The following is a 24,036-nucleotide window of genomic DNA, read 5'->3' on the forward strand; positions in this document are numbered from 1 at the left end:
GGCTTCAAAGGCTCAGCCTGCCCCCCCCCCCCCCCCAGATTCTGGAATTTGCCTAGGCGAATGAAGCGGTGCTGCCGGTGCCTCCTGGACATACAGTCCAATTCAGTAAGGAGGGGGGAGGCGGGCCTAGCGGTGCCTGCACACAGAGGAGCCAATAGCTGTTACAGGCAACATGGCGGCGCCAGAACCGTGCAGCAGCTGCAGAGAGCATCTTAACGCTGGACCCTCTGGCTAGGTAAGTATGCTTACTGTGCAGAAGTCAGTAAAAGGTGAGCAGTGGAAAAAAAAATGGGGGAGGGAGAAGTTCCTCTTCTAGGACTCTTTCACAAGGAGCTGGTCCATTTTGATCAGCATGTGATCCATCAGTTTTTTTACATCCGTTCTTGTTAGGTTTGTGTTCAGAGGACTTATGACAGCTCTATGTGCAGGCGTGTGTAAATTGACTGTCCGTTTACATCAGGCTACCTTTGATCCGTCACGTTTAGGTACAGAAAAGGATGCAGCCCTGGACTCAGAGGTAGACAGTTGTAACTGGACACAAGTCCGTTTACATCCACCTGCCCCTAGAGCTGCATGGATCCAATCAGGTCCGCCAGAAAAACTGACCTGATTGGAAAGCTTGTGTAAAACAAGGATATTTTTCTATGTATGGTATAATAAGCTGCACAGTTTATGTTTCCCCAATTGGTAGACAAGTGTTATTAAATAGACATTATTTTTTTCACTTTTTTGGCTTATTGTAGAACTTGACTCTGAGGACAGATGGCAGAATGTGGTTTACAAGCCAGATAATTTACAATTAAAAGAATAAGGTAAGCTCTCCTATAGCACATCTTTTGGGTGTTCTTTATTGTTTGTGCATAACAAAAGATCTTTTATTTTTTTGTTTTGATATTTTTCATTTTGTCTTCCATTAGAAAGGTCATTTTACGTAAAGTAAGCTTATATATTCATTTTGTGGGCGTTGTAACACAATAGCATAAATGTAGTTTGGTGAATTTCGATATACAAAACTTTTGCTGCTCATTAATAATTTTGGGATGTGATTCTTTGAATGGTTTGCTTCAGGAATATGCCATAGTATTTTAAGAGAACAGGGATTTCTTGATAGAACAGGAATTAATAGGTCCTTTACTAATTGCAAGCACTCCAGGCCATTAGGCAGCAAAGCATCCTTACTCGGTTATTTCCAGGTGACTTTCCAGTGTCTATTTTGGAAAACAAGGATTCATTGACATATATGCAAATAACTAAATATGTAGCTTGCGCTATATTGGAGGCTGTTTACGTTGCATGGGAATTTTCCCTTCACACCCAAAAAATGCACTCCAGATTTGTAATGCATGCGTGTTTTTAACACGTTTTTGATGTGTTGTTTTTTTTCTTCTTTTTCCTGTTTTTTTTTTTTTTTTCACTGTACTGGGGTACCGTGCCTTTTTGATGCGTTTTACTTCTTTCCGGTGCAGGAAAAATGCAGCATGCTCTACTTTTTTTTTCCCCCTGGAACTGACCGCGCTAGTGTGAACTACGCCATTGGAAACCATATAATGGTAACCTACTTTCCATGCATTTTTTGATGCAGAAAAAACACACTAGACTGCATTTATGTTAACTGGCCCTGAATGTGGTAAAAGCTCACTTTGCAAAGAATGCCCGGTCACATGCAAGGAAAATAAAAGAAATAGTATTTTTTTAAGCGTCTTCCAGGACAGCCATGAGACCTAGGGCTCCTCCTACCAGGACAGGAAACACGTTAATCCCCACCAGATAAAGGGGCGGTCCTCCAGGCCTCATGTCAGTATTAGTGTTTACTCTGGACGGGGGGTAACATGTTTCCTGGAACTGTTTCTCCTAGGTCTCAGAAACAGGGCTCTTGTGGCAATTGGGGTGGTATTCCTACCTTCTTCTTAGGTCCCAGAGCGGCACATCCACTGGGGGAGTAGGTTTGTGGCTGCTGTCCTTGCTTTTCAGAGCATGGGAAATGCCAGCACCGCGGTGTACATCTGAGCTCCTGTCCGCGAGCTGCATGGCGGCAGTTGGCTTGTTTTCCCTGCTAAACAGCCTGGCTGGAGTGTGCAGTGCAAGAGAGGAAGCCAAACGCGTGGAGGGGCGGAACTTATGCGTTCCAAGCTAGCCCACAGGAAGTACTTGGCGGGGTCACTTCCAGGGCATGTGACGTCATCAGCGTATGACGCTAGTTCCTGTCTATAAAATGGCGCGAACAGGGACGATGGAAGGCTGGTATTTGGCACCTCACAAGTAAGCCTGAAGTGTATTGCTTGCACATCCTGTGAGTGTTCTCCCCCTTGTAACCAGTAGGGACTAGGTGAAGGGGGCACATTTTCCTTTCCTCCTGCATGGAGTGTTATGGAGTGTTAGTGGCGTAAAATTCATTGGGGTCATTTGTTCTCTTGCAGGCCAAGACTCAGGACAAGGCCCAAGCGCAGACACCAAAAAGGAAATGTGTGGTTTGCGGAAACAAATTTAGCTCCTCTTGGAGCAAAGCAGTTTGCCGCCCCTGTATAGACAGCCTAGTTAAGGATAACCAGGTAGTCTCTTGTCAGAAAATGCTGACTTCTGTTAGAGATGAGCTTACATCTACGTTTAGCTCATTTAAAACTCTGATTGATAAGATTCAAGTCCCCTCAGAGAGTCCATCTCCAGTTAGGACTTCAGCCTGTCCTAGCGCTCCACAGCAGAGTGCGGAGAGTGAAGACTCTGAGGTTAAAGCCGGATCTACCAATTCTTCTTTGGAAGAATCAGGGTCAGATACAGGGCCCAGGGATAGAGAATCTGCAAAGAGCTTGAGGTATAAGTTATCATTGGAAGATGGAGATGACTTATTAAAGGCTATCTATACGACGCTTGATATAGAAGAGGAGAAGGTACAATTGTCTAAACAGGACCTTATGTAGAAAGGTTTGCCTAAGAAAAGGCTGGAGTTTTTCCTGTGCATAGTTCCCTTCTTGATACTATCAAGCGGGTCTGGGAATCCAGAGCGAAAACCTTTTCTTTTCCGGTAACCTAAAAAGAAGGTTTCCATTTGAAGAGGACACAGCGCAGCCATGGAATAAAAATCCTAAGTTAGACGCACCTCTTTCAAAAGTTTCAAAAAACTCAGACCTAGCGTTTGACGACATGGGCACGCTTAGTGAACCGATGGATAAAAGAGGAGATATCCTTCTGCACAGAGCCTGGGACTCAGCCATTGGGAATCTTAAACCAGCTCTGGCCTCCACTTGTGTAGCCAGAAGTTTAGAAGTGTTGTTGATACAAATACAAACACACTTGTTGGCAGGTACCTCTAGAGAACAGATTCCGAAATCTTTCCCTCTCCTCTTTCGTGCAGTGGGGTTTTTGGCTGATTCTTCCTCAGAGTCCCTAAGAATGACAGCTAGGACCGTGGCCTTAGTGAATTCTGCTAGAAGAAGCCTATGGTTTAAAACCTGGTCAGGCGACGATGCCTCAAAGTTACGCCTATGTGGTCTTCCCTTAACAGGCGATCATCTTTTTGGCCCAGGTCTGCAAGAAGCGCTGGAATACACAGCCGATAGAAAAAAGGCCTTTTCAGAGAACAAGAAAAAGCCGACAGCCAGAAAGTTTTTTCGTGGCTAAAGTTGGCAGCAAGGTCCTAGAGAAAGGGACAATAGGCCCAAAAAGTATTGGACAGGGCACAAGGGCAGAGGTTAAGGGGGTGTCTTGTTTAACCCTCCTCAACAACCCACCAAGCCACAGTAACTCGTGTCTCCCAGTGGGAGGAAAATTGAAGGCTTTTCTCCCACAGTGGGCAGCAGTCACCTCAAGTCCATTTATCCTGGACCTAGTGACCAACGGGTACGGGCTGAAATTTTCTTGCCAGCCACCAGAGCGATTATTGGTCACCTTCCCTCCCCAGGCCCAGGTAAAAGCGAGGGCCCTGGGTCTCCAAATTGGAGACTTGATAGATCAAAAGGTCCTGATCCCGGTTCCCCGGTCGGATCAGGGCAAGGGATTTTATTCCATATATTTGTCATCAAAAAGTAATCGGGAAAATATCGGCTTATCCTGAACCTCCGGTCTCTAAACCGTTCAATCAGGTACAAGCACTTTCGTATGGAGACGGTGTTCTCAATCAAAAACCTGCTTTACCCAAACTGCTTCATGACCGCTTTGGATTTAAGGGATGCCTATCTGCACATCCCTATTCATCCAACCTTCCAAAGATTCTTGAGACTAGCGGTCAAGATGGGAACAGAGATTCAGCACTTTCAATTTCAAGCCCTCCCTTACGGTCTGTCCTCAGCCCCACGCATATTTACAAAGGTGTTGGGGGAGGCGCTGGCTCCGCTAAAGTTAAAGCGGTGCGGTGCATACTAGCTCATTATGCCTTTTACCTTACAGGTGTATAAAAAAAAAGTGTCAGCGGGTTTACTACTGCTTTAAAGTCGATAACTATTATACCTTACCTGGACGACCTACTAGTGGTGGCAGAGGCATACCAAAAGTTATTAGCGGATCTCCAGACCGTACAGGACTTCTTTCAATCTCTAGGCTGGTTAATAAACGAAGAGAAGTCTTCCTTAATTCCGGCCCAGAAAGTGACATGTGGGATACGAATTTTGCTCAGTAGACCAAAAAGTTTTTCTCCCGCAGGAAAAGGTCTTCTAGTGGTTTAGAGAGCCTTGCAGACATTTCAGACGGAAATCAGGGGTCAAAATTTCCAGATTCTATCCGACAATATCGCTACTGTTACGTACCTCAACAAACAGGGAGGTACGAGGAGTCGGATACTTCAATCTATCGCCCAGGAGATTGTATCATGGGCAGAAGGGAATCTAGCCTCAATTACAGCAGTGCACCTGAAGGGGACACAAAACTGTCTGGCAGATTATCTGAGCCGCTACCAGGTATGTTGAGACAATTGGTCCCTTCATCCCCAAAACTTTGCGGGTCTCACCGACAGATGGGGATGTCCCGAAGTGGACCTGTTCACAGATCAGAACAATTGCAAGACAGAGAAGTTCTTTTCTCTGAACCCAGCAGATCAATCATTGGGGATCGATGCTCTGGTGAATCCGTGGCCATTCGGCCTCTGTTACTCCTTCCTGCTAGTCAGGCTAATTCCAGAAGTCCTCCGGAAGTTTCTTTTAGAAGAAACAGATCTTCTCCTAATAGCCCCTTTTTGGCCCAAGAGCCTCCACTGAGTCTTCCGAAGAGACAACACTTATTATCGCAGGGTCCCGTGTCACACCCACAGGTGGTTTCCTTAAACTTGACGGCCTGGTATCTGAAGAAAAGATACTAAGCGCCCAAGAGTTCTTTGACAAAGTAACTAAGACCCTGGTAAATTGCAGAAAACCAGTCACTAGAGCCATGTATTCCAAGGTCTGGAAGAAATTTAACTCATGGTTAACTGAAAACCAAAGATTAACTCATAATGTTCCTTCAATTCTGGAATTTTTTCAAGAGGGTGTCCACAAAGGTCTTCCGGTTAGTACTTTAAAGGTACAGGCGGCAGCTATCAGTGTTTTTTCTCTCTTGGAAAATCCCACTATAACTAGATTCTTTAAATCTATTTCTAGGTCCAGGCCAGTAGTGGTTAGAAGTTGTCCAACCTGGGACCTGTCCCTGGTGCTTCAAACTCTGGTAGATTTCCCTTTTGAGCCCTTAGAGGATATTTCAATTAAGTTACTTACCTTAAAAACAATTTTCCTTGTGGCAATTACCTCAGCTCGTAGGGTAAGTGAGTTACAGACCCTTTCAGTGAGGGGAGCCTTTCCTCACAATTTTTAAGGATTGGATTGTTTTGAAAACAGATCCAGGATTTCTGCCTAAAGTGGCCAGTACATTTCACAGATCCCAGGACATTGTACTGCCAACCGTTTGTAGTTTGCCAAAAGGAGCGACCAGAAAGAAAATTTTAGTTTTTTAGCTGTTAGAAGAATTCTTCCCGTCTACCTTGAGGTCACCAAGACCTTTAGAAAAACAGATACCTTGTTTGTCCTCTTTTCAGGAGCACACAAGGGGAAGAGTGCATCTAAAGCCACCTTGGCTAGATGGATAAAGTAAGCTATTTCTGAAACTTACAAAATTAGGGAAATTCCTCTGCCTTTTGTCACTGCGCACTCAACATTAGCCTTGTCTGCGTCTTGGGCTGAAAGGGCTGGAGCCTCCCTGGAACAAATTTGCAAGGCTGCCACTAGGGCTGGAGAAAAAAAATCGATTAAAATCTTGAAATCACGAGGTCGGACGAGGCCGGACGCCGCGGACTAGGCCGAAGCCGCGGCCTCACCTAAAAACTCCTGCCTGCAGCTCCTCAGGACCGGCGTTTTGTCCAAAAAAAAAAAAAAACCTAGATTCGAATTGTGAATCAAGTTTTTTTTAAGAAAATCGCAGATTTTTTTTTTTTTTTTTTTTAGAAAATCTTCCAGCCCTAGCTGTCACATGGTCCAGTTTTTCGACCTTCATTAAACATTATTGCCTGGATCTCCTATCTGCTCGGGACCGGGCGTTTGGTCGTAAGGTCCTTCAGGCAGTTGTCCCCCCCTAGACTGGTAAGTTCTGGCTCATCGTCTCATGGCTGTCCTGGAAGACACTTAGAGAAAAGCTGAGTTAGACTTACCGGTAACTCCTTTTCTAAGAGTCTTCCAGGACAGCCGGATTCCCACCCTGTTTTGTCTTGAAGTTATGTGTATTATGCATATGTTTTACAGGTACGTCCTATGGTTCTCGAGAAATACTGACATGGGGCCTGGAGGACCACTCTTTTATCTGGTGGGGGTTAACGTGTTTCCTGTCATGGTAGGAGGAGCCCTAGGTCTCATGGCGGTCCTGGAAGACCCTTAGAAAAGCAATTACCGGTAAGTCTAACTCAGCTTTTTTGCTTGCTTATGACCTTACCTTCACCTCATTCACTTATCTAAGGGATAATTCCCTTGAAAAATGAAAATTCCCTTCCAAAGTGAACAGCCTTTTTACCTGTAGTAAATTAACTCCCATGTCAGTATCTAAAGTTGCCCCAAACACTGTTAAAGCGCATGTAAATCCTTACATATGCCCAGTGAAGTGAATAGCCTCAGATGATACACAGAAGTAAAACATCTTTATACACTGTTTAGAAAGTAAAAATCATGTTAGAAAATTTTCTTCCGGTTCCAGCACTGGGTGTGGAGTCTTGGCATACACTGTGTAACAGCTGATTGGAGGAAAGGCACCCCCCCCCCCCCCACATAGGCAGAGGAACAAAGAAACATGCAGAGCTTTACTGTGAATAGACAAGCTCTCTGCTAATCTATCTCTATGCACCCACCCCGACACAAATTTCCAGCCGCTGTTATCTTGTGTGTCAGAGAGATTGTCAGAAGTGACTCATGCTGATAACAGCGGAACAGAGCAGCAGAAAGATGCAGGACCTAGAGCTATGGAGAGAGATAAGTAAACTGCAGATATATGTGCCCAGGTCAAATTTCATGAATGGGGTTTACATCCACTTTAGGGTGTTTTTTGGAGCAAACGTGTACTAACTGAAGTAAACTGCTATTTTCCGTTTAATACAACTCCATCGCCTTTTTTTTAAAAGCACTCTACAAAAAATTGTGTCTTCTAGTGACATAGGGGCCAGTGGGTGGGGTTCAGTTGGGTTCTTGAATGTTCTTAACACATAATCTTGGTACCATGCTGGCAGGGAAACCGACTGGGAGGGTTGGCATTTTCCAGTCCTGGTTTAGACCTTTTCTGTGTAGCTGGGAAGCTGGTGGGCCAGTTGAAAGCCTCAACATCCAACATGGTAAATTCCTGACTTGCGTTGCCTCCATGTCTAAAAAAATTTCTGCAGTAGCTGAGGAAATTGGGTATCCTAGGAAGGACCAGGCCTTGTTCTGAGGGTGGGTCTATGTTTGATTAATCTGGAAAGTATCCCATTAAAGGTTTGGTGTTTGACCTGGATCTCATTCCATGGCAGACTCTATCTGAGGGGGGGCCTGAATTATTGCTCTCTGGAAGACTGTTATACTGGTGGGGTGGAGAAGACTATGGGTTATTTCTTGCTTCAGTGTCCCTTCAATACTCGCTAGGATTTTGATTTTGAGATACTTTTCTTAGTTAGCTTGGTAGTTCATTACTTCATGTGGAATCCACGGATACCCATTTGACAAAATGTCATTCCTGTCGAGGTGACAGTGAGTCTTGATAAAAACAGATGGCAGCAGGAGGCCGGGACAAAGGCATAGAGGAAAGTTCATTATTTGTAGCTGACTTCTGTTGATCTCTGTTGATCTCTGTGTGTGTGGCTTTTCTTTTCTGTCCTTTCACACACACCTTAGATTTTGGTAATGGTAAGTTCAAGATTTCGAAAAAAAAAGCTGCATGCATGTGTATGTGTTGGACGTTTCTTAACCTAGGTTTGAGTTTTGGTTTTGAAGTAGGGTTTGTTGGTTTTGCTTTGTAATAATGCTATTAGCAAGAATAATAATAAAAGTAGTATTGTTTGTTAGAGGTCGACCGATATATCGGCCGATATTTGGCTTTTTTTACTTAATCGGCATCGGCCAATTGTGCTGATAAAAAAAGCCGATTATAACTTCAGCGGGACTTGCAAATGACTTCTGTAATAGAAGTCAATTGCAAGTTGTCTGAAGGTTTCTTCTCTCCTCCTCTGGGCAGCCTGCCAAATCTGATAAGAAGATACATTTGTATCTCTTCGGGTTCTTTTATCAATAGACTGAACTCCATGTGTAGAAGTTCTCAGTTTACCCATTTAAAGACTAAATCTTTTTTGACATTTGTTGCTTACAAGTAAAAATTCTGTATTTTCTGCTAGAAAATCACTTGGAACCCCCAAACATTATATATATTTTTTTTAGCAGAGACCCTAGGGAATAAAACAGCGGTTGTTGCAATATTTTATGTCACACGGTATTTGCGCAGCGGTCTTTCAAACGCAATTTTTTAAAAAAAATGCACTAATTAAAAAAAAGACAAATAAGCAGTAAAGTTAGCCCATTTTTTTTTCGTCCAAAAGTTTTGGTTACCTGTTTTTGTGTATTTAATATTTAAGATATAGTTATTTTTTTTTAAATCTAAATTATACATACAAGTGAACTGATTGGAGGTTTGTTTTGTTCAATAAATGTTTAAATGTAAAAAATTTTCTGTATCACTTATTACTTAAGGTTGCTTCCACACTGGAGCGGGCAGGCGTTGACGGTAAAACGCTGTTAGTTTTAGCGGCGCTTTACCGTCATTTTAGCGGCGCTATTCGGCTGCTAGCGGGGCGCTTATAACCCAGCTAGCGGCCGAGGAAGGGGTTAAATGTGCCCCTGAAGTGCTGCTGCCGAAACGCTTTGCAGCCGCTTCGGCAGCGGTGCGCATTCATTTCAATGGGCAGGAGTGGTGGAGGAGCGGTATACACCACTCCAAAGACATCCTGCCAGCGCATCGCCTCAGTGTGAAAGCACTCGGGATATCACACTGAGACTGTAGGGAAGCCGTTTTACAGGCACTTTACAGGCGCTATTTTTAGCCCAAAAGCGCCTAAAAAAAACGCCCCAGTGTGAAAGGGGTCTAACTGTTAGATTTTATGAGATGAAGGGGGAAAACAAAAGAAAAAAAAAAAAATCGGCCTAATCTATCGGCCCAAAAAAATCGGCATCACATATCGGCCATCGGCCACCGCGATTTCTAAATATCGGCATCGGCCAGAGAAAAACCCATATCGGTCGACCTCTATTGTTTGTATATTCCTTTTATGTTTCTTTTGGGCAAATAGCAGTTCTTTTTTTGTTGTGTTCATTCTTTGCTGATGTAAGTTATTTTTTTTTTTTTTTGTATTTTTTTTTTCTATACAGTGTATGTATATTTATTTTGTATATATGTAAAAATGTTCATATGAGAGCTGCGTGTTTGCAATATTTTAATAAAACAAACATTTCCAGTGTGAGGCCAGGCATCCAACACAACCAGACATATATTGGATGCTGAAGATACTTTGGTGAATGTAGCTCTTCAGGAAGACAAAGGTGGGGGTCACCATCCGCCAGACAGGTAAGTATTAATAATATTTTAAAAAATATGGCAACTGAGTTGATTTAATCAAGTAGTAACATTGTTTGACTAAATGTTATGGCTTTTTTTTGCCCACAGTTTTTTAAAAATGTTTGGTGCATCTCAGGCTACAAAGGATCAATTTTTAGATAAGGCAAGGCAGGCACGTGAAGAAAGAAAAGGCCTCAAAGAACGAGAGAAGGCTGCAATAAAAATCCAAGCTCTTATTAGACGATTCCTGTGCAGATGTCGGCTTCAGAGGGAAATCAGGTACTATTATTCTTTCTTATCAAAGAAGCCCCATGATAAGCCAATGTGTAATTTGGAGTTTATTATAACATTTACTAAGTCTTCCTGTTATGTTTATTTTCTTTTCTGCTGAACACAGACAAGAAGTGGATGTCTTTTTAGAAGGTCCAGAAAATGGAACAGTCAAGACCAATGCTCTTTCTATTTTTCGAACAGCTCGTAAACTGTTGGTAATATTCCGATTACAGGCGGACAGAATGGTGGGTACTTTCTTTTTTTTTGGTTGCCTTAAAAATGTATCATTTTTTGGTTATAACTCTATCTATCTATCTAGATACATATCTATATCTATCTATATATATATATATATATATATATATATATATATATATATATATATATATATATAGATAGATATAGATATGTACCCTAGTGACGCCACTGCAACCAATGCTGCTACTTACAGCCATATATATATATATATATATATATATATATATATATATATATATATGTATGTATGTATGTATGTGTGTATATATATATATATATATATATATATATAAATAAATAAATGTCATAAAAACAAAAGAAGGGTCCAATAGCAGTCCTCTTTATACAACAAAAAATGTGATGATACAGTATGTCACAAAAGTGAGTACACCCCTCACATTTTTGTAAATATTTATTCTATCTTTTCATGTGACAACACTGAAGAAATGACATTTTGCTACAATGTAAAATAGTGAGTGTACGGTTTGTATATCAGTGTAAATTTGCTGTCCCCTCAAAATAACTCTACACACAGTCATTAATGTCTAAGCCGCTGTCAACAAAAGTGAGTACACCCCTAAGTGAAAATGTCCAAATTGGGCCCAATTAGCCATTTTCCCTCCCCGGTGTCATGTGACTCGTTAGTGTTACAAGGTCTCAGGTGTGAATGGGGAGCAGGTGTGTTAAATTTGGTGTTATCGCTCTCACTCTCTCATACTGGTCACTGGAAGTTCAACATGGCACCTCATGGCAAATAACTCTCTGAGGATCTGAAAAAAAAGAATTGTTGCTCTACATAAAGATGGCCTAGGCCAGTGATGGTGAACCTTTTTGAGCCCGAGTGCCTAAATCACGACGCAAAACCAACTTATTTCTTTCAAAGTGCCAACACAGAATTAAACCTGCCAGCGTCTCTGAATGAGCCCTAAGGGACCAAAAACGTACGATTCTGCCAGATTCGCTCAGAATGCACTGTGCAACATGCACTGACCTACCTGACCATTACACTCGCATACCTGACACATGCACTGACCTACCTGACCATTACATTCACCTACCTGACCATTGCACTCACCTACCTGACACATCCATTCACCTACCTGACCATTACACTCGCCTATCTGACACATGCATTTACCTACCTGACCATTACACTCACCTACCTGACCATTACACTCACCTACCTGACCATTACACTCACCTACCTGACCATTACACTCACCTACCTGACCATTACACTCACCTACCTGACCGTTACACTCACCTATCTTACACATGCACTCACCTATCTTACACATGCACTCACCTACCTGACCATTACACTCACCTACCTGACACATGCATTCACCTACCTGACCATTACATTCGCCTACCTGACACATGCATTCACCTACCTGACATATGCATTCACCTACCTGACATATGCATTCACCTACCTGACCATTACACTCACCAACCTGACACATGCACTCACCTACCCGACACATGCACTCACCTACCCGACACATGCACTCACCTACCCGACACATGCACTCACCTACCCGACACATGCACTCACCTACCCGACACATGCACTCACCTGCCTGACACATGCACTCACCGAATTAACACCTTTATTGTGCAAAATTGAGTCAAATCTGTAACTGTACTGTACATGTCCACTCCACATTGATCTTACTTGTCTCCAGTCTCTCCGGCAGCTCATTCCCGCCCGTGTGTTCGCCCAGTCATGCCCAGCACGTCACCGCTGATTTGTTTGATGGTGGGTGCGGTGTGGATGAGACGGCTTCTATGATTGGATTAGCATCCGCACGTCACCCCCGGGCGCTTATTCTTTGTCACGCCCACTTGGACACATCACCGCTAGCCTACAGAACTGTGAGAGATATCGTTCGCGGTGCGGTGTGGATGATTAGATTTTTCACTGTGTGCTTTTCTCATTTCATGGCATGCCCACAGAGAGGGCTTGGTGTGCCGGCAGCGGCACGCGTGCCACGGGTTCGCCATAACTGGCCTAGGCTATAAGAAGATTGCCAAGACCCTGAAACTCAGCTGCAGCACAGTGGTCAAGATCATACAGCGGTTTAACAGGACAATTTCCACCCAGAACAGGCCTCACCATGGTCTACCAAAGAAGTTGAGTGCACATGCTCAGCGTCATATTCAGAGGTTGTCTTTGGGAAATGGATGTATGAGTGCTGCCAGCATTGCTGCAGAGGTTGAAGGGATGGCCTGTCAGTGCTCAGACCATACGCCACACACTGCATCAAATTGGTCTGCATAGCTGTCGCCCCAGAAGGAAGCCTCTTCTAAAGATGATGCAAAAGAAAGCCCGCAAACAGTTTGCTGAAGACAAGCAGACTAAGGACATGGATTACTTTAACCATTTCCTGTGGTCTGATGAGACCAAGATAAACTTATTTGGTTCAGATGGTGTCAAGCGTGTGTGGCGGCAACCAGGTGAGGAGTACAAAGACAAGTGTGTCTTGCTTACAGTCAAGCATGGTGGTGGGAGTGTCATGGTCTGGAGCTGCATAAGTACTGCCGGCACTGGGGAACTACTGTTCAATAAGGGAACCATGAATGCCAACATGTACTGTGACATACTGAAGCAGAGCATGATCCCCTTCCTTTGGAGACTGGGCCACAAAGCAGTATTCCAACGTGATAACGACCCATTTCATGGGTCAGATGGTAGACGCACCAACTAGAAATAAAGCGTTACTAGATCTACTGATTACCAACAATACAGACCTGATCACAGATTTGGAAATACGGGGCAATTTAGGAAACGGCGATCACAGGTCAATTGGCTTCAGTATAAATCACACAAATAGGAAACATAAGGAAAATACATAGACACTGCATTTCAAAAGAGCCAACTTCCCTAAACTACAAACCTTGCTAGAATGCATAAATTTGGATAAAATCTTACGATCAAAGAACACTCAGGAGAGATGGGTTCGCATTAGCCAGTGCATCCCACTGGGTAATACATTTAAAAGGGCGAACAAAAGTCCTGGGTGGCTTAACTCCAATGTAAAAATGCATATAAAAGCAAAAGAGAAGGCCTTCAAAAATACAAGGTTGAGGGATCATCATCAGGATTCAGAATTTATAAAGATTGCAACAAGAAATGTAAGGGTGCAATTAGGGCGGCTAAGATACAACACAAAAGACACATAGCGGAGGAGAGCAAAAAAGATCCCAAGAAAGTCTTTAAGTATGTAAACAGTAAAAAAAGGGAGGACAGACCCTATTGGCCCCATAAAAAATGAGAAAGGACATCTGGTTACAAAGGATGGGGAGATGGCGAAGGTATTGAATTTATTCTTCTCAGTCTTCACAAGGTAATCGGGGGGTCTTCAGTAACCAAAACTGCAGTGTTTATCCTCGTGACACATCACAGGAAGCTCCCTCATGGCTAAAAGAGGACAGAATTAGAATTGGACTTGGGAAACTTAACATTAATAAACCACCGGGAACAGATGGCTTGCACCCGAGTGTACAGTGGGGACGGAAAGTATTCAGACCCCCTTAAATTTTTCACTCTTTGTTATATTGCAGCCATTTGCTAAAATCGTTTAAGTTCATTTTTTTTCCTCATTAATGTACACACAGCACCCCATATTGACAGAAAAACACAGAATTGTTGACATTTTTGCAGATTTATTAAAAAAGAAAAACTGAAATATCACATGGTCCTAAGTATTCAGACCCTTTGCTGTGACACTCATATTTAACTCAGGTGCTGTCCATTTCTTCTGATCATCCTTGAGATGGTTCTACACCTTCATTTGAGTCCAGCTGTGTTTGATTATACTGATTGGAATTGATTAGGAAAGCCACACACCTGTCTATATAAGACCTTACAGCTCACAGTGCATGTCAGAGCAAATGAGAATCATGAGGTCAAAGAAACTGCCTGAAGAGCTCAGAGACAGAATTCTGGCAAGGCACAAATCTGGCCAAGGTTACAAAAAATTTCTGCTGAACTTAAGGTTCCTAAGAGCACAATGGCCTCCATAATCCTTAAATGGAAGACGTTTGGGAGGACCAGAACCCTTCCTAGAGCTGGCCGTCCGGCCAAACTGAGCTATCAGGGGAGAAGAGCCTTGATGAGCGAGGTAAAGAAGATCCCAAAGATCACTGTGGCTGAGCTCCAGAGATGCAGTCGGGAGATGAACACCTGAAGGACTCCAAGATGATGAGAAATGAGATTCTCTGGTCTGATGAGACCAAGATAGAACTTTTTGGCCTTAATTCTAAGTGGTATGTGTGGAGAAAACCAGGCACTGCTCATCACCTGTCCAATACAATCCCAACAGTGAAGCATGGTGGTGGCAGCATCATGCTGTGGGGGTGTTTTTTAGCTGCAGGGACAGGACGACTGGTTGCAATCGAGGGAAAGATGAATGCGGCCAAGTACAGGGATATCCTGGACAAAAACCTTCTCCAGAGTGCTCAGGACCTCAGACTGGGCCGAAGGTTTAGCTTCCAACAAGACAATGACCCTAAGCACACAGCTACAATAACTAAGGAGTGGCTTCACAAAAACTCAGTGACGGTTCTTGAATGGCCCAGCCAGAGCCCTGACTTAAACCCAAATGAGCATCTCTGGAGAGACCTAAAAATGGCTGTCCACCAACGTTTACCACCCAACCTGACAGAACTGGAGAGGTTCTGCAAGGAGGAATGGCAGAGGATCCCCAAATCCAGGTGTGAAAAACTTGTTGCATCTTTCCCAAAAAAACTCATGGCTGTATTAGATCAAAAGGGTGCTTCTACTAAATACTGAGCAAAGTGTCTGAATACTTAGGACCATGTGATATTTCAGTTTTTCTTTTTTAATAAATCTGCAAAAATGTCAACAATTCTGTGTTTTTCTGTCAATATGAGGTGCTGTGTGTACATTAATGAGGAAAAAAAATGAACTTAAATGATTTTAGCAAATGGTTGCAATATAACAAAGAGTGAAAAATGTAAGGGGGTCTGAATACTTTCCGTCCCCACTGTACTTAGGGAACTCAGTCAAGTAATTGCCAGACCATTGTTTCTAATTTTTACTAACAGTCTACTGACTGGAATGGTACCAGCGTTTTGGAGAAAAGCCAATGTAGCACCAGTATTTAAAGAGGGGCCAAAATACATGCCTGGGAATTGTGGACCAGTTAGCCTAACATCAATAGTATGCAAGCTCTTGGAGGGGATGATAAGGGCTTGCGTATATACAAGATTCTAGTAATGAAAACGGTATCACTAGAAGTAATCAGCTTGAACTCATGAAGATAGATAAAGGAAGGCCGTAGACCGAAACAAAGAAAAAAAGTTTTCTTTGGTTCATTCCACTTTTTTGTTGCCTCTAACGGAGTCTCCTGAAAGCTGGGTTTCTTCCTTGGGTTGCTTAAAACCTTCTGATCCTTTGGGTGCGGTTCCTGTCCATGCATTACTAGAACAGCTTGAACAGCTTCAGCTTGTGCTGAATGAGATCACCCGGGTAAGCATTTTCTCCCTCCTAAGAGATTTTCAGTTCTCTATCCCATGGAAGAGATGGAAAGTACCAGCAGTTGACGCTGCAATTTCCAGTGTGAATAAAAGCCTAACTTGTCCTGTAGACCAGTGGTCATCAACCCTGTCCTCAGGGCCCACTAACAGGCCAGGTTTGCAAGATAACTGAAATGCATCATAGGTGATATCATTTGCTGCTCAGTGATTGCAGTCTTCTAGTCTGCATCTCCCCAAAGTAATACATAAAACCTGGCATGTTAGTGGGCCCTGAGGACTGGGTTGATGACCACTGCTGTTGGCAATGCACAAATGCTTAAGGATCCAACAGATAAGAAGTTGGAATCCCTGTTAAAATCTACTTTTTCCTTGGCAGGTGCCGTTACTCAGCCTGCAGTCGCTGCAATAGGCGTCTGTCAGTCCCTAAAGGAGCAATTTAGACAGGCCCTTAGAGAGGTTCCCGCGCAACAAGCCCGGGAATTGGCTAACTACCAAAAGCATTATGCTTTTCCATAGATGCCATTAAAGATTCTATTCACCAGGCGTCTCGCCTTACGCTTATGCTTGTACATATGCGTACAATCCAGTGGTTAAAAAATTGGTCAGCTGGAGCACCATGTAAAATCCTCCTAACTGGGTTCCCTTTTCATGGGGAGTGAAATATTTGGAGAAGATTTGGACAAATATATCCAAACAATTTCTAATGGGAAAAGTACTCTTTACCAGTCAAAAGAAAGTATAAATGCCCTTCATTTAAACGGGCTCTTTCCCCTGCGCCAGGGGCTTCTGCCACTAGGCAGTGGCGACGGCCTCCGCCGTCAGACTCTAGAGGAAAACCTCAGGGTCAGACCCAGGCTCGAAAGAAGTCCTGGGGTCGGAAACCTGCAAAGCAGAATCCTAAAGCCTCATCATGAAGAGGCAACCCCCTTCACCAAGGTGGGGGGAAGACTTCTGCAGTTTTCAGAAGTCTGGCAAGAGGAAATTCAGGACAGATGGATCATCTCCACGGTAACGCTGGGGTACAAGCTGGAATTTTGGGACTTTCCACTGTCTCATTTCCTGAGGTCAAGTGTTCCCAAAGATCCAGAGAGAAGACAATTTCTGTTTCAGACACTAGACCAATTAATATCTCAAGGGGTGATCTTACAGATCCCCACAAAAGAGCAAGGTCTGGGGTTTTATTCAAATCTTTTTATGGTACCAAAACCAAATGGAGATGTCCGACCCATTCTAGATCTAAAAAATCTAAATCAGTTACTGAAGATCCGCTCCTTTTGCATGGAGACGATCAGGTCAGTAGTTTCTATCCTTCTAGGAGGAGAACTTCTGGCATCAATTGACATCAGGGATGCATATCTGCATGTCCCTATATTTCCCGCTCACCAAAAGTTTCTGCGGTTCGAGTTAGAACAGCAGCATTTCCAGTTTGTAGACCTTCCCTTCGGGCTAGCCACAGCATCCCGGGTGTTCACAAAGGTGCTGACCTCTAGCCAGGTTAAGGGCACTTGGCATAACAGTGGTAGCGTACCTAGACGATCTATTGCTAATAGACCAGTCTGTGGCTCATTTGGAGCAAAGCGTACGCATTACAACCAGTTACCTTTAAAGTTTGGGTTGGATTCTCAACCTAGAGAAATCTTCCTTAATACCGCTAAAAAGACTGGAGTACTTGGATCTGATCATAGACACAGCCCAGGAAAAGGTGTTCTTGCCTCAGGCAAAGATCAACTCCATAAGAGAGCTGGTGCTGATGGTCAGGTCAAAAGGTGATCCCTCCATTCGCCTTTGCATGAGGTTACTAGAAACCATGGTGGCTTCATTCGAAGCAGTTCCCTATGCCCAGTTCCATTCAAGCCTTGCAAAACCGTATCCTTGGAACTTGGAGCTTGGAACAAACTGATTCAAGCTTTAGATTTGCCAATGCAGCTGTCCCCAAGGGTGTCACAAAGCCTCAATTGGTGGTTACTAACTCAGAATCTGCTGAAAGGAAAATCCTTCAGACCAGTTATATGGAAAGTGGTAACGACAGATGCCAGCCTTTTATCCTGGGGAGCAGTACTAGAAAAGACAACTGTCCAGGGACAGTGGTCAAGAGCCGAAAGAACCTTGCCCATCAATATCCTAGAGATTTGGGCAGTGCGTCTGGCTCTAAAGGCCTGGACTTTCAGGTTACGGGATTGTCCTGTCAGGATCCAACCCGACAATGCCACAGCTGTGGCCTATATCAATCACCAAGGGGGCGCCAAGAGTCTCTCAGCGCAGAGAGAGGTGAACCATATTCTAACTTGGGCAGAAAGGAATGTTTCGTGCCTATCGGCAGTCTTCATTCCGGGAGTAGAGAATTGGCAGGTGGACTACTTAAGTCGCCAGCAGTTATTCCTTTAGAGATGAACACATGGAGACAGAAATACAGTAATCACCAGAAAATGGTTCAAAATGTTTGCTACTGCTCGTCTAACACAACACCCTATTTTTATTAAGATATGTGACCACCTGGCTTTTCCCATCTTCTGGCTGTCTGTGATGGAGTGTCATTCCGAGCTACTGTTGAGCCTTGGCATCATATGATTACATCGCATGCTTTTTATATTTTTTTGGTAAGCAGATTGGCAGCACGTGGGTGTGGTGGTGTGCTTTCTTTGTGCACACTGAAGTTTGGTGGAGGCTTCACGTCATCTCTACTCTCCAAAAGTTCTTATGGACTATTATATTCACTTGATAACTTTGTTTCAATTTAGCGCTGCATTTTGATTTTTTTTTTATATATGCGTTTGATGAATCAACAAACTATGCTGGCAGCTAACCCTTCTTTCTAGTTAGCGCAGATATTTGTTCACATTTGTTGAACCATATTCTAACTTGGGCAGAAAGGAATGTTCCGTGCCTATTGGCAGTCTTCATTCCGGGAGTAGAGAATTGGCAGGCGGATTACTTAAGTCGCCAGCAATTATTCCCAGGTGAATGGTCTTTTCACCCCAACATATTTCAGGCTGTTTGCCAAAGTAGATCTTCTAGCGTCCAGGTTCAACGTGAAGTTAGTCAACTTTGTGGCCAGAACAAGGGATCCACTCGCATGCGGAACGGATGCGTTGGTGACCCCGTGGGATCAGTTCTCACTGATCTATGCATTCCCCCCTATTCAGTTGCTGCCTCGACGACTTTGCAGGATCAAGCTGGAAAGAAAGCCAGTAATTCTGGTGGCACCAGCATGGCTCAGAAGGTCATGGTATGCAGAAATCGTAAAGATGGCAGTGGAGGGCCCATGGACCCTCCCACTACGGCTAGGTCTGCTCTCACAGGGACAGATATTCCATCCTACCTTACAGTCTCTAAATTTAACGGCTTGGCTATTGAAACCCACATTCTGAATAAACGAGGGCTCTCCGGGTCAGTTATCTCTACCCTGATTAATGCAAGGAAGCCAGCTTCCAGAACTATGTATTTTAGAGTCTGGAGGACTTATGTTTCCTGGTGTGAATCCAAGGGTTGGCACCCTCGGAGATATATCATAGGCAGAATTCTTGCCTTTCTACAATTAGGGGTATACATGAAATTTGGCCTTGAGTACTATTAAGGCCAAGTCTCAGCTTTATCGTGCTTATTTCAAAGACCGCTTGCTACACATTCTTTAGTCTGAGGTTTTATGCAAGGGGTGATGACGGTTAATCCGCCCGTCAATCTTTCCTTGAACCCTTGGGACTTGAACTTAGTTTTGTCTGTGTTCCAAAAACAGCCATTTGAACCGATACAACACATTCCCTTAGTCCTTTTGACAAGGAAGTTAGTATTTTTGGTTGCTATATCCTCAGCAAGGAGGGTTTCGGAATTGGCTGCTCTTTCTTGTAAAGAGCCATATTTGATTTTTCATGAGGACAGAGTGTTAAGCCCTCGTCTAGACTTTTTGCCAAAAGTGGTTTCAGGTTTTAACCTTAACCAAGATATTGTCCTGCTATTGTTTTTTCCAAAACCGTGTTCCAGGGAAGAAAAGTCACTACATTGTCTTGATGTGGTGAGAGCAGTGAAAATCTATTTAAAGGCAAATGCTCAGATTCGTAAGACTGATGTCTTATTTATTCTGCCAGAGGGTGCTAAGAAAGGACAGGCAGCGTCGAAATTCACTGTGGCTAAGTGAATTCGGCAAGTTATAATTCAAACTTATAATTTAAGGGGTAAGATTCCCCCTTTTCAAGTTAAGGCGCACTCTACCAGGGCCGTTAGTGCTTCTTGGGCAGTGCGTCACCAGGCTTCCATGGCTCAGATCTGTGAGGCCGCAACTTGGTCTTCAGTTCATACATTTACAAAATTTTATTAGCTGGATGTAAGGAGGTATGAGAATATCGCCTTCGGGCGCAATGTGCTGCAGGCAGCAGTATAGGTCCTCAAGTCTGGGGGTACCCTCTGGGTTGTGTCTCCCTTCCCTCAGGTAGCATTGCTATGGGACGTTCCATTAAGTAATTACTTAAGGCTCTGTGTCCCATGATGTATGATAAAGAAAATAGTATTTTTATAACAGCTTACCTGTAAAATCCTTTTCTTGGAGTAAATCAAGGGACACAGAGGTCCCTCCCCTCTTTTTTGGGGGATTTAAGTACATTGCTTTGCTACAAGAACTGATGTGCTCCTGGAAGGAGGAGGGGTTATATAGGGAGTGAACTTCCTGGATTGGGTATACCAGTGTCTATTACCTGAAGGTGGCCTATAACCCATTAAGTAAACACTTAAGGATTTGTGTCCCATGATGTACTCCAAGAAAAGGATTTTACAGGTAAGCTGTTACAGAAAATGTTGAAAAAAATAGGATTTTTATCTTTTTTTCATTTGTTTAGCAAAAAATAAAAAAACTCAGTGGTGATTAAGTACCACCAAAAGAAAGCTCTGTCTCAAAAAAAATAAAAATTTTGCTTGGATACATCGTTACATGACTGCGCAATTGTCATTTAAAGTGCGACAGCGCTGAAAGCTGAAAATTGGCCTGGGCAGGAATGGGTAAAAGTGCCCAGTAGGCAAGTGGTTAAAGATTGTTGTAAATTGGGAGGCATGGCCTGATCACTGGAATAGATGGACTTTAAGCGCTGCTGCCTCCAAACCCCTGCCTCAGCCTACATAATATCCTGCACCCTGTGTACTTCCTATGGCACCCCAACCTCTGTACCACCTCTGGAGCACTTTTCGCCATCTAAAATTTAGAAAATCGGGCAGAGCAAGCAGCCAAGCATGGCAAAAATTGTGGCCCAATTCTAGCACCTAGAAGGCAATGCCACAGCAATGTGCACCAACCTCAGCAGAGACGCAGGACTCCACATCAGCAGCTTCCTCAGCCCAGAACAAGAGAAATAAATGGTGCTTCTTAATAAGAATGATGAATTATTTTCATGCTGATACTAATATTTTATTATGTTTATTTACAAGTTTGTCCTCCTCATCTGAATCTCTAATCTTACACATATTTTGTAATTTTTGCAGCGATTTGAAAAACTTTGCCGTTGTATTCTAAACAGTATGGAGTGTGAAAATGAGCCCAAGGTATGTATTCTATGTATTGATACCCTTTTTGTGACCCTTTTGGAGCTGATTTATTGGAACTTGAGAAAATAAAATGTGTAGAAAGACGGAGTTGTTATAAATGACAACCAGTCATATTTCAATTTTCATTTTATTGAAAAATTAAACAAGAATCTGGTTTAGTTGCTATAGGCAACAACTTTAGTTTTGTGTTTCTTTTCTGTTATCAAATTTCAATAAATCATTCTTTATGTACGAGATTAAAGTACGAGATTAAAGTACAGTATATCTATATCCAAAAGTTTTTTTTGAGGAAAAGCTTAGAATCCTGTCATATTTTACTTCTATCCAGGGCTCTGTTAGAGAGTTTTCCCCTCACTTTCTCTTTTGGAGACAGCCTTTTATCAGAGAAGACGTGAGGGAAAATCTTCAACAGGGATGCAGACAATTTAAAAACTGACAGAGGAGGCCTCCGCGGACTTCGCCTGTGTGACTGGCTGGAGCCGCATGACGTCACTCCCGCGAGGGAGCCGTCGGTCACGGCTTTGAAGAAATAGCATGGGCGGCCGTTCCTTCAGAGCGCATGCGCCAATGATAAGTAAATATCTTCTAAATGGTGCAAGTTTAGGAGATATTTACAGTACCTATAATAAGACTTACCTATAGGTGCAAACATTAGAGGGAAGTTTACTTTCTCTTTAACCACTTGCCGACCGCTGCACACCGATATACGTCGGCACAATGGCAGCGGTGGGCAAATGGATGTACTCAATGTCCGCCGGGGGCCCGCGATCATGTCACGGAGCCGCAGAATGGGGAGGTGCCTATGTAACTAAGGCTCCCTGTTATCGGGAGTAGTGATCGCCGTCATGTCAGTGGTAGCCCATCCCCTCCACAGTTAGAATCACTCCCTAGGACACACTTAACCCCTTGATCGACCCCTAGTGTTTAACCCCTTTCCTGCCAGTGTCATTTACACAGTAATCAGTGCATTTTTATAGCACCGATCGCTGTATAAATGACAATGGTCCCAAATCAGTGTCAAAAGTGTCCGCCATAATGTCGCAGTCACGATAAAAATTGCAAATCGCCGTCATTAATAATAATAAAAAAAAAAATAATAATAATAAATATGCCATAAAACTATCCCCTATTTTGTAGACGCTATAACTTTTGCGCAAACCAATCAATATACGCTTATTTTTTTTTTTTTTACCAAAAATATGTAGAAGAATACATATCAGCCTAAACTGAGGAAAAAATGTTTTTTTTTTTAATATATTTTTGTGGGGTATTTATTATAGCAAAAAGTAAAAAATATATTTTTTTTTTCAAAATTGTCCCTCTTTTTTCGGTTTATAGCGCAAAAAATAAAAACCACAGGGGTGATCAAATACCACCAAAAGAAAGCTCTATTTGTGGGAAAAAAAGGACGTCAATTTTGTTTTGGTATAACGTTGCACGGCCACACAGAATCATAAAAAGTGCTCTGGTCAGGAAGGGGATAAAATCTTCCGGGGCTGAAGCAGTTAAGTAAACCAGTACTACGAGAAATATGGAGGCTTCCATTTTTTAAATAAAAATACCCCTATAATGTATTCTAGTAAAGTTCGTCTGTAAATTAAGGTCTGTTTTGCATAGCAGTAGTTTGTTATTTTAAAAAACTTACAGCAGGCAGTGGCCATCTTAAGTGTAGGCATCTGAAGCCAGACTGTATTTCTTCCTGGATCTCATCCTTGCAGATCTCACACATGCTCAGTGCAGCACAAGCAGTGTAATAGGTTTCAGGTCAGGTTTCCATAGCAACAGCAGTGTCAGGAAGTTGCCGCCCCTTCCCAGAAGGCATTGCAAACAGGAAATGATGCGATGGGCCACGGCCAGGGAGGAGGAAGTGAAAAATGAATACAGCAGATATACAGTAAGTGCTGAGAAAAAAAATTAAAAAATATCCAATTAGTTTACAGTGCACAGTTTAGTGAGGGATGCTGAAGAGTTGTAAAAGTGGGTGGCACTCCACTTTAACCTGGTAAAAGCATGCAGCAAAGAGAATGCAGGTTCAACTCCAAACTTTACATCTGTATAATGTTCTTAACATGTATTTAAGCTACTAGGTCATCATGACAGCCATTTTCAGAAGAAGAGGTCAGTAATGTCACCCTGCGTATGTCTCTTGCTACAGAAATCTGTACTAAGAGAAATACCCAAGCTGCCTTTAATGTCCTGCTAGGTACATGACTGTCATGTTAATACAGTGGCCTCAATACTTACAGAGTCAATGATCTGAAATCAGCATGCAGATAAGGAGGTCTGAGTTCACATTGACTTCCACTGCTGTATGCTTTTCCAGGGGCAGTGATTAAAAAGGCTAAAAAGCCAAAGACAGCTGCACAACTAGCATTTTAAGACAGCCTTCCCATTTCTCCCAACACCAATTTCATATCCAAGGATTTAAGACATAGTGGGGAATCCCTGGCCTGTCAGATCTGG

At 43.0% G+C, this 24,036-nt stretch overlaps 1 protein-coding gene across 1 annotated transcript in view; it reads left to right on the top strand.

Moving 5' to 3' along the window:
• Nucleotides 1-24,036, top strand: part of UBE3B (ubiquitin protein ligase E3B) — a 94,444-nt gene that overhangs the window by 13,863 nt on the left and 56,545 nt on the right. Inside the window, exons 2-6 of the mRNA XM_073629793.1 lie at nucleotides 744-812; nucleotides 9,912-10,020; nucleotides 10,120-10,290; nucleotides 10,409-10,529; nucleotides 21,511-21,570. Coding sequence (XP_073485894.1) covers nucleotides 10,130-10,290; nucleotides 10,409-10,529; nucleotides 21,511-21,570 — 342 coding nt within the window. The 5' untranslated portion in view covers nucleotides 744-812; nucleotides 9,912-10,020; nucleotides 10,120-10,129. The remainder of the gene's footprint in view (nucleotides 1-743; nucleotides 813-9,911; nucleotides 10,021-10,119; nucleotides 10,291-10,408; nucleotides 10,530-21,510; nucleotides 21,571-24,036) is intronic.

This window comes from Aquarana catesbeiana, linkage group LG01, assembly GCF_042186555.1.
Source record: "Aquarana catesbeiana isolate 2022-GZ linkage group LG01, ASM4218655v1, whole genome shotgun sequence".
Classification (NCBI taxonomy): domain Eukaryota; kingdom Metazoa; phylum Chordata; class Amphibia; order Anura; family Ranidae; genus Aquarana; species Aquarana catesbeiana.